Genomic DNA, 12185 nt, shown 5'->3' with positions numbered 1-12185 from the left:
TCAACTTTCGGATAGGATTTATGTACTTGTCACTTCTTTCGCATCTTACTGTCACAAATGTCTGTCTTCTATTATAACCATCATCTGACCTCCTGATTACAAAATTGAACCCCAATTTGACAGCCTTAGTACGGATCCATTGGAACATATGTTCACGAACAACAAACTCTCGTTTAGTTGATTTTTTTTACCAACATCTACCTCGACATCAACCAATAGCTTTAGGGAGCGTCATGGTGCACCATATATAAGGCCAATCATAATAGAAAAAATTAAAAAAAACTCAAATTCAACATTACAATAATCTGGAAATACACTTCCATATTACATTCTAGCAAGTAATGAGGAAGGAAATACATGTTCATTACCTTAAATTCCAACTTCTTTTGGTCTTTTTGATGTGAAAAAACAGAGAAGTGTTGTTTTGAAGTACAAAATTTGATCGAGTAAGGAAGGAGACTTTGGTAGGGTTTGAAAAAGAATGATGGTATGATCATGAATGAAGAATACATGCAATGTGGTGTTTTATTCAATTTTTCACTTGACAAATCCGAATTTGCACTTTTAAATTATTCAATGAATTGTAAAATAAACACAACCAATGTATGGTTAGCCCGAAGATACACTTACAGACTATTTTCTACTTTCTAACAAAATGAAAAATGTGTTACTTATAACATGCTTTAATGTTCATCAAAGACGTTGGAAGATGTACTTCCAAAATATTAAAAAGGACAATTTCAAAATTTATTAGAACCTTTATTTAACACTAAAGGTGAGAAAAGCAACTTCAAAATATATTTGGATTGCTCCGTTAACTATATAATTTCAAGGCGTACTACGAAAATATGATATAACAAATAATATTAGGAAATTTCTTTATAAACCTCCCAACCTTCTTGATCACCTCCGACGAAAATCTCAAAATGTCCTTATATTTCGGAAATGCATTTCCGAAATCACTTTTTTTTGAAAAAAGCTTGATTTCGGAAGTGTATTTCCGAAAACACTTTATTTTTATGAAAAAAAAGTGTTTTCGGAGATGCATTTCTGAAAACACCCTTTTTTTCCAATAAAAAAAAAGATGAATTCGGAGATGCACTTCCGAATTCACCCCTGGAATATTTCGGAAGTACACTCCCGAAACATTGTCTGATACAGAAAACAAAAATCAAGGTAAATCAATTGTATTAATAATATAATTAATTTGTATTAATTAAAATTATATAATTACCAAGATTAGATTAAAAGTAATTGATTATATAATTGCCTGATAAAATTAATTGATTAATTTCCAAGATTAGATTAAGTGTTCTTTAAAAAAAATAAACTGCTGTATTCAATTATATTTATGTTAATTCTTTTCATTTTGGTACTTTAACTCTATACATAAAACTTTAAATTAGTAAAAATAATTATTCAATCTTTTCTTTTCAAATATTAATTTTTTTCATTTTGATAAAACTTTAAAATATTATTATTCTCTTAATTTAATTGTTTATTTTTAATATTTATTTAATTTTTTAATATATATTTTATCAATGATATGTCTTTAAATAATCATTAGAACATATAAATTAATCAAAAAATTTATATATATTTTAATATACTGTGAATATACAAGTATCGTGAGTATTTTATATACCATTGATAAAACTTTAAAATATTATTATTTTACTAATTTAATTATTTATAACTTTAATATTTATTAATTCATTTTTTAACTATTATTAACTATTTAAAAAGTAAATAGTTGAATTATTAAATAAATTATTTATAAAATTGTAACTATTTAACTAAATTATTGAGATTATCTAAAAGTTATTACGTTAATTATAAAATAGCTAAATTATAAATATAAATAGTTTAATAGTTAATTACAAAATATAATTTTAACTTTAATTAAAATTTATTACGTTAATTATAAAATATCTAAAAGTAATAAAATTTATAAAAAAATACAATTAAAATTTTAATTTTAACAATTAAAACTTAACTCAAATTTATAAATAAATTAATAAAATTTAAAAATTAAATAGGAAAATTATTAAACTAATAATAATTTAAATTTGTATTGATGAAATGTCATAAAAAAATCATTTGAAATACACAAGTGCACCACGTGAAACTTTACAAAAAAAAATTAAATTAAAATAGTAGCAAATAATTTAGAGGAATCAAAATTTATAATTTTTTTAATATACTAAAAGTAATAGTTGATAGATTCAAAAGAATAAAGAATTAAAGTATCAAAATGAAAAAAAATTATTAATTGATAGAAATAAAATGAACTGAATATGGCAGTTTTTGGGTCATTCTAATATAATAAATTCATTCTAATTTTATGTATCATTATTAATTCAATATAACAAATTTCCAAAATTATTAACATATCTTTTTTTATTCTAAAAGGAATGTACTTATTCCATTTATAAGATGTTTTATTTGATCGGTCCAAAATTTGAAATGGTTGTTCCCTATAATTAAAATCGATATATTTGTCTTTATTAACTAATAAATAGTATAAATCTTTGAAGATCTTAATTTTAAACCACCATTTCAAAATAATTCTATACTTCAAAATTTTTGCATTTTTTCGGAAGTATACTTCCGGAATCCAAAAAATGGGATTTCGGAAATGCATTTCCGAATTCTGGAAAAATTTGAAAAAAAAATTATTTCGGAAATGCATTTCCAAAATAGGGGTATTTAAGGGTTTTCGCTGGGGTCAGCCCCAATAGAAGGTAAAGAAAGAAATTCTCTAATATTATCATGTTTACTACAAATATTATATTCGCATCAAACCTATCATCATAAGCATATGATCATCATAAGCATATGTTTATTTGCATTTTATAAGAGAGAAATATGACATGAATATAGTTAAGATGGAAGAGAAAACAATATAAGAGCGATAGGCGGAAAAATACGATGTCTTTCCAATCTTAAAGCCTTTGGCTTTATCTAGATCCATCAGATCTTAAATAATCGAAAGATGAAATTTCAGAGAGGTTACATAGTTATAGAGATGACAATTGAACTCATATTTAGTGGATATTTGCAAAAATTGTCGGTCGTAGAATAAAAACCCGCAAAATACTTACAACTATGAGCACAGACAATTAACCACTAAAATAAGCGGATATGAGCATTGATACTGATATCTTAGTACTCAGACTTCACCATACCAGCAGAATATATATATATATATATATATATATATATATATATATATATATATATATATATATATATATATATATATATATATATATATATATATATATATATATATATATATAGGGCATATCATATGAGAATGCCTTTTTTATATGAGAATGTGAGAATGAATCTAAACCATTGAATTTTAAAATAAATGGTGGAGATTATGGTTGAATCTTTTTTTTTCTCTCTCCTACCTCATTTATTGAGGTAGGAGAGAGAAAAAAAAATTCACTTATAATCTCCACCATTTATTTTAAAATCCAATGGTTTAGATTCATTCTCACATTCTCATATAAAAAAGGCATTTTCATATGATATGCCCTATATATATATATAAATGTATATAAATGTTAATTTATCAATTTTATTAAATAAATCACTATTAAACTTGTATACGTTTTAATACAAATGTTTGTTTGTTTCTTAACACAGATATAACTTTTTTGAATTTTTTATGATAATAAAAAAATTAAAATTAAATGATAAGTTATAATCAATTGATTATTTTTATTAGAAATGCCAATAAAAAGATATAAGTACTTAGGTATTTATAGGGTACCTGTATCCAAATAGGGTACCTGTATCCAAGTAGTTATGGGTTTGAACACAAAGATTTTTTTAAACTTATATATGAACGAGTATTACAGTACCTTATCTAAAATCTATTAATTGTCATCTCTAACTAGTGATAAAAACTTGAGTCATGACAGTGTTCTGTTCTTAAAATTTCAAATTCAATGTAATATGTAGAATTTTTGTGTTGGTTCCGAATTTCAAAGGCCCGCAAATGGACCGTGGGAATATTTATCCAAACATACATGAATATTCATCATTAAAAAATAAAAGTGAATCCATCTTCGCCGTCATTCTATCATACAGCCGGCTAATTGTAAATTTTAATTTTCCTATGTCATTGGAAATTTTAATACAAATGGAATTAGAGACGGTGCATTAAAATTAAACACACTCATAAGTGTAGAAACTAGCAACAAGTGGACCTCTCTTACCTCATCTAATCTCAAATTATTGCTATTAACGCCATCATCCAAATTATTTTACATTAATATACTCTATGATGTCAACCTCATTTGTCATATATCTGTTTGTACTAAACGTTGCAACAAACTTTCTCTTTTCATTGTGACACTCAGAATACATCACTTCCTTTTAATTTATTAGTATTGTCTAACAAATTGCCAATATAGTAAGAAATGATCCAAAACAAGATGTTACGGTAAAGTATATTTTAGTCCAGAGTGTTACTGTTGGCAAATAAGAATTCAGAACGAAAGAAAAAAAATGTTAAGAGACAGTTAGACACTTAAGTTGTTGGTCAGATAGTAGTACTTGGAGTATCTCCAAGATTTTTTCTTACTGGTGAGTTGCAATAGTTACATCCATAATGTACAAATATAAATACAAATGCTAATATAATAAGATAAATGGCTTCACTTTAAGCTCGTAAAATTTTTGAATTTTTTTTTCTTGTGAATCTTCTTCTCAAAAGTCGGCAGATTCCATATAACTCAATTTTGCTATCAAACAACAAGAACATTACACTCTGCTGTATAGAAATTATATAGGAATATTTTAAGATTTTCATATCCAACAATATAATAATCTCTAAGTGAGGACACCCTACAAATCAATTTTAAAGGGTTGACTTAGACCTAATCACACATTTTTAATATGGTATATCAGAGTCGTTTAAGATCCGGTGAATCACTGTTATTAGATTTTTGCTATTGGACCACCCACCATTTATTTTCACGTTTCAGTTGTCTAGTCTTGAACGTGGGGTGTGTTAAGAATTTCATATTAGACAATATATAACCTGAATATGTGAAGACAATCTTCAACCTACAAATCAATTTTGTAGGATTGAATTAGGTCCAGCAGCCAGACATTCTTAACCAAATGGTCATCATATGTTTTTAAATAACTAAAAATATAGTATTAAAATGGAAGATATTAATTATTATATATTGCTTATAGTTGAGAAAAATTATATATAGGGATGGTAGAGACTAGTTTTCATATTGCCATTAAAGTTTACTTGTTCGTCTCTTTCTTTTGAATTGGCAAGCTACTCAAAAATTAAAGTTCTCCACAACAATGGTACTTTTTATTATTTATTTACATGCACCCATGCATCCACCCTATGAATCTAATTTCTTACATGCATGCAGGAAGAAGAGCTAGTTGATGGAAAAGTTGATTGGAGAGGAAGAAGAGCTGTGAGACACAAACATGGGGGAATGAAAGTGTCTTTGCTTGTACTAGGTAATTAAGACCATGTAATATTAACATGAAAAAGAACCAATTTATACTATTTTATTGTGATATCTGATTTATTGTAGTTCTTTTGGTGCAGGTGCGTTTGCATTTGAGAACATGGCAACACTATCACTAGCAGTGAATTTAGTGTCATACTTCACTGGAATAATGCATTATGAACTATCAGATGCAGCTAACATGGTAACAAACTACGCCGGAGTTAGTTACATGCTTTCCATTGTTGTCGCTGTTCTTGCTGATACATTGATTGGAAGATACAAATCTGTTCTTTTTTCTGGCAGCATTGAGTGTTTGGTAAGTTCCATAATTATATCATATACCTTCTTTGGCAAGTAATGGAATCAATATATTATGAACAAGTCGTTTTGAAGGCGTGTAAGGCATACTACCGCATAACGCCATAAATTTGTCACGATAAAACCATGGAAAAAAAGGGCCTCATAAAATATTTGTCATGGTTAAACCGTGACAAAATATGACCCCTATTAATTTTTTCTGTTAAATCATTGTAAACCTACAGAGGACCTCTAAAAACTTAAGTCTGATTGTAAGTTATGTTGCAGGGACTGGCGTTACTCGCAATACAAGCGCACTCTCGTTCTTTAAAGCCAGCAATATGCAACCTCTTTGACAAAAATGCAGTGTGTGAAAAAATCAAAGGCAACCATGAAGCTTTTCTCTTAGTTGGTCTTTACTTATTGGCCTTTGGTAGTGCAGGATTGAAAGCTTCTCTTCCCCCACATGGTGCAGACCAATTTGATGAAAGAAATCCCAAAGAAGCTAGACAAATGTCCAGTTTCTTCAATGGTCTCTTACTTGCACTTTGTGTTGGTGGTTCTGTCAGCTTAACTTTCAATGTCTGGATACAAGATAATAAAGGATGGGATTGGGGATTTGGAGTCGCCACCATTGCTATCGTCTGTGCTACTGTAACCTTTGCATTCGGATTGCCGTTATATCGAATTCAGGTTGCTCAAAGAACTAACTCTCTTATTGAGATCTTCCAGGTATATTATATTATACAAGCATGCAGACGATCATGATCGTCTCAACGTTACAAAATTTTATGCAATTATTTAAAATAAGAACAGTCTTGATCTGGCTGTTCATCTTTCAGGTATACTTTGCGGCAATTCGCAACAGAAATCTTCCACTTCCTGCAGATTCTGAAGAACTATATGAAATTGAACAGGACAAAGAAGCTGCAATAGAAATAGAGTTTCTGCCTCATAGAGACATTTTCAGGTTCACTCCTACTACTATCCAAAACTAGCTATACATGTCACTTGATTGCATCTAGTTCTAAATTGATGTTTCCTTATGCACAGGTTCTTGGACAAAGCAGCAATAGAAAGAAAATCTAATGATGTACAATCTGAAAAACAAGAGATTCCAAGTCAATGGAAACTATGCAGAGTTACACAAGTAGAAAATGCAAAGATAATCCTAAGCATGATTCCAATATTCTGCTGCACAATCATAATGACACTTTGCTTAGCACAACTTCAAACTTTCTCAGTTCAACAAGGTTTCACAATGAAAACAAGAATCGCGAAACACTTCAACATCCCACCAGCATCACTACCAATCATACCAGTTGCATTCTTGCTCATACTAATCCCTTTCTACGACCAAATCTGCGTGCCACTCCTGCGCAAACTCACTGGCATTCCCACCGGTGTTACTCACTTGCAGCGAATAGGAGTCGGGCTAGTACTTTCCAGCATTTCGATGGCGATTGCAGCAATCATAGAAGTGAAAAGAAAAGGTGTTGCTAGAGACAATAACATGCTTGATGCTGTTCCGGGACTTCAACCATTACCATTGAGTATATTTTGGCTATCTTTTCAGTACTTTGTGTTTGGTATAGCTGATATGTTTACCTATGTTGGACTTCTTGAGTTTTTCTATTCAGAAGCACCAAAAGGACTTAAAGCTACATCAACATGCTTCCTTTGGTGCTCTATGGCAATTGGATATTTTCTAAGCAGCATAATGGTGCAACTTGTGAATAGAGCTACCAAGAATGTTACTGCAAGTGGTGGATGGTTAGCAGGGAATAATATTAATAGGAACCATTTGAACCTTTTCTACTTGTTGCTTTCTTTGTTGAGCTTGGTCAATTTCTTTGTCTATTTGGTAGTTTCAAAGAGGTACAAGTATAGGCCTCAAAGTCCTGCAGTTCAAGGTGTGGCTTTTCAATAGGGAATAATATATGATGAATAAATGGCGAGTGAAAAATTCGTGGGTGATGTTATGTTCTCTTTATTTGTCAAATGTACGTTTCTTTTCCTTGTAAATTTGTTAAGTTAGAGGCTATTGTTTTAAATAACTCAATATGAAATTTTATTGTAGTTCATGGCTTGTAAATTACTCTTAGCAAGGGAGTCAGACTCGAGATCTTATGTAAGATCGGGTAGGGATAACAAGATCGTGAATCGGGGATCATAAGATCCTACCAAATTTATAAATTCTTATATGTTGCAATAATATGCATCAACATAATTTAGTAGGATTTTTTTTTTCAAATAACACTAAAAGTACTTTAAAAAACATAAATTTTGTACCATAATGTTCATAGAAACTAACTCAAAACAACACAACATTTAAAATAGTAGCAAATAACAATAAAAAGCTTCTAAAAAACTCAATGATAATTTATTCAATTCCTAGTCCGTCCATCGGTCATTATGGTGCATCCAGTATTCTTCTATTTTTTCCTATGTTCTTCCAAAGCTTCATTTGTCAACTTCACTTCTTGGTTTAACAACTTAACTCTCAGATCACGATAAGATGGTTGTTTGAATCCATTATCATGTCTTGAAATCATATCGCATATAATAGTGAACTTCTCACTCACTGCTACATTGAATTGTATGTCATTGTTGTAAAAAAACCTTGCAATTGTTTGACTTGCATCATTTCTTAAACGCTTCTTTAGAACTCCCTTCAACATTCTTTTCATCAACCTCTGACTTCTCCTCCTCCACCATTGCATTTGTTTTTTTTCTTTAACTTCTCTACAATTTCTCTCTTCTTCAACACTCTCATATTTTATTTAAAGGATTTGATCAGATTTCTAATTCCAACTCTTAATTTTTAGATATTTGTTAGTGATAAACATTCTTACATTATTTCCAAAATTTCTAAATTTAAAGAGGCATTTATAAATAAAACATGCATCTTTTTCACATTTTGTGTTCATCCTCTCTTGTCCGACACTTGAAGAACCTCCATATATCATTTCAAGAGTATCCCGCATATTCTTGGTGGGTTTACAATTACGAGTACAAAATAATTGATTATCATCTAAAGACATAAGTAAGAAATTATTTGTTTAAAATAAATTTCACTCAAATATTCTCCCAAGTGTTTGCAAGATTACAATAATATGTGGCGTGATAAATCACCATTTCAATTAAATACTCTATCCTTCTAACTTAAAAAAGATACCCAAGAATAGAGTATTACAACCAAAAATATAAAATTCTCAATGGAAATAAGAAAATGATCGCACTAAAATCTTCAAGGTTATTAGGGTTTCGTGTAAATGTTAGACAGTTCAAACATTTAAATTTTGAGTTGTTTTGCTCATCTGAGAGGCTAAGTCTTTGTGTTTGTTTCGTGTAAGACACATTCATTTTGAAAAGGTTTTCAGAAAGTCACACAAGGGCGAAAAAGTAGTTTGATGGGTTGAAGTTGATTTTTATGTGGGTGACAAGTAGTAGATCACAAGTCTAGAACAACAAATGATGAGAAATCGGAGGAACAAAATGTGTCCAACCAATCGTTTTCGTCCCCAAAAGATTTCTTATGAAAATGGTGAAGTGAAACCAGGTTCACTTTATTAGGTTTTTATACATGGAGGACAAGTCCTTAGACAATTGGTCTAGACAACCAACTATCCAAATACTCGGGATTGTATCCTTAAACAACCAATATCTAAACAACCAACGATCTAAGTTTATTATAAAAACGCTTTTAAAAATACCACTCGGCGTTGGGTTGAGATTTGAATATTGATTATTAAAGTGATTTGAGTTTTTCGAATTGATTTAAAGTGATTATTTAAACACCGATAAAAAATAAATTAAATGTGATCAATACGCAAGAATTAATTAAAAGGGAGTACGTAAATAATAATAATAATAATAATAATAACAATAATAATAATAATAATCAAGGGTTAAGTATGTTTTTGTCCCTACAAAATTACCAAATTTTGCTTTTATGTTTTGGTGTGTATTTTTGAATTATTATTTTACAAATATGTTTAGAATCTTATAAAAAGTTCTTCGAAAAAAAAGTTAACTCAAAATTTAATTTCTAAGTCAAATTTGCATTACTTTTATTATTATCATTTAAAATTTAAAAAATTAATATTTAATTTTTTTTAATTTTAAAAAATTATATAATTCGGTAAAGAAATATGTGAATTTTTTTTTTGAATAACAAGTTTTTTAAATTTTTTTTCAGAAATAACCATCTTTTCAAAAAAATTCCCCAAATGTCACATTTTTGCTTCCTGCACCACGTTGTCGCCAGGGGGGGTGGCGACAACACTGAGCCCAATACGTCGTCGCCAGTGGGCCTGGCGCCTGCTTTCAAAATTTAGGTGTTGTCGCCAGCCCCCCGGCGACAACACCCCCCCTATTTTTTTTTTCATTTTTTTTTTGTGATTTTTTTTCTTTAACATATTTTCTCTTAAATTTTTTTATATTATATTTTTCAAATATTCTTTCAACATTATTTTTTTATATAATTTTTTCGGTAATTTTTTTTTCCATGGTAATATTTTTTCGGTAATTTTTTTCTTTCAACATTAATGTTTTCGGTAATATTTTCTCTTAAATGTTTGTAAATATTATTGGTTCCAAATATTTTTTCCATGGTAATATTTGGTAATTTCTTTCAATATGTCTCCTGAATCCATTATTTTTTTGGTAATGTTTGTTGTGTTGTAACCCATAAAATTTATGAAAAAAAGTTCATTTCATTGAAAAAGTAAATTACAAATATCATCGAAACTAAAAACTATGTTGTGGAGCTAGATCCACGATTGGGACATTTGGTCCTATTATGTCCTACCTCACGACATATACTACACTTCCTCTGCATTTTTTCAGTTACGTCCATCTCGGTTCTAATACGCCTGCTGTTTGGTCGACCGCTTTTATTCCGACGCATTAAATCGTTATGCCAAACTGTTTCCCCCTCGTACACAGGCCAATATGCTTCCATTGCTACCACCGGAAAGTAATTGTCGTATACGTTGAGCAACGTTGATACCTTGTAAATTTCTGATACCAAAGATAATGCATCAAAGTGAGTATGTGAACATGCTGCAAGGACATGGGAGCAAGGCATGCGATATGCTTGAAATTGGCCACAGTCGCACCAACGATCTGGGATATTGACGCGATACTGTTGTCGTGGAAGTCCCTGGTTGTGGTCAATTGTTTCCTTTACACTGAAGGTGTGGCCATGACGGTCGAACTCGGTCACTCGGTGAGTGTTACCCTTGGCAGATTCTTGTTGTATATATTTCATACACACATCGCTGTAGACCTGTTGTGTTTATAACACTGAATTCCACCGCTTACCTCTTGTGGCGAACAGAGTTGCCATCCGAAAATACGTAGCACTAACCAAGGCAGTTACAGGTAGGTTTCGAATGCCTTTGAAAACCCCGTTCATTGATTCCACAAGATTTGTAGTCATGTGACCCCACCTAGCCCCATCGTCGTATGACCTAGTCCATCTCGCTCTGTCAATGCTGTCAATCCACCTCCCTGCATCTGGATTTGTCAACGCTATTTCTCGGCGGTAGTATTGAAATCCAGGTTGGTTTAAGGCATACCCCGCGTTCACCAAGTGGTTCTTCAAAAATTTATCCTTGATCTCTCTCATAAAATTTTGTGCTATATGCCTAATACAGTAGACATGCTTAGACGGAGGGTTGTGCCAACCATTTGTCGGATTGTTGTATGCGCTGTCAATAGAAGCGTGCCTGTCCGAAATCAAACAAAGATTAGGTTGTGGAGCAACTCTAGCTCGGAGATTCTTCAGAAAGAAACTCCAAGCAGCAGCTGTTTCTCCTTCTACCAGAGCAAAGGCTATTGGAAAAATGTTGCTGTTTCCATCCTGCGCGACCGTCATCAGCAAAGTTCCCTTGTATTTCCCATACAGCCAGGTTCCATCAATTTGAATAATCGGCTTGCAAAAACCAAAACCGACGATGCATGGTCGAAACGCCCAGAATAGTCTATGGAAGATTCCATTACCTTCGAGAGGGGTTCCGTCCTGGGACTGTGCCGGCAGTGTCTCCAATATACTAACAGTCCCAGGTGAATACAATTGCAGTGCAGCCAGGTAGCGAGGAAGTTGTTGGTATGATTCCTCCCAGTTGCCGTAGACTTTTTCAATTGCTTTCTGTTTCGCCAACCAAGCCTTTCTGTACGAAGGTCTGTATTTGAACACAGAAACGCAATGAGAAATAATTGTCTTCACCTTCAGTGATGGGTCAGTTTCGACCAGAGGAATGATGGTATGACATATCATGTCATGACTGAGTTTTCGATGATCTTGCGCCATGTTAGTGGTGACGCAGGTGTGGGCTTGAGATATCGAACGTATCACCCACGCATTAAATTTCTTTCTGA

The 12185-nt window shown here is 31.2% G+C and overlaps 1 protein-coding gene across 1 annotated transcript; it reads left to right on the top strand.

Moving 5' to 3' along the window:
* The first annotated feature begins 5408 nt into the window (after positions 1-5408).
* LOC131607871 (protein NRT1/ PTR FAMILY 4.5-like) lies at positions 5409-7728 on the top strand. The gene is made up of 5 exons (XM_058879825.1): positions 5409-5508; positions 5600-5817; positions 6087-6530; positions 6641-6768; positions 6852-7728. The coding sequence occupies exons 1-5, from the start codon at positions 5409-5411 to the stop codon at positions 7726-7728; spliced, it is 1767 nt and encodes a 588-aa protein (XP_058735808.1).
* Positions 7729-12185: the final 4457 nt, after the last annotated feature.

The sequence above is a fragment of the Vicia villosa genome, linkage group LG5 (genome assembly GCF_029867415.1).
Source record: "Vicia villosa cultivar HV-30 ecotype Madison, WI linkage group LG5, Vvil1.0, whole genome shotgun sequence".
Taxonomy (NCBI): domain Eukaryota; kingdom Viridiplantae; phylum Streptophyta; class Magnoliopsida; order Fabales; family Fabaceae; genus Vicia; species Vicia villosa.
Note: the sequence above shows the minus strand (reverse complement) of the source record. Positions and strands in the feature narration are given on the sequence as shown.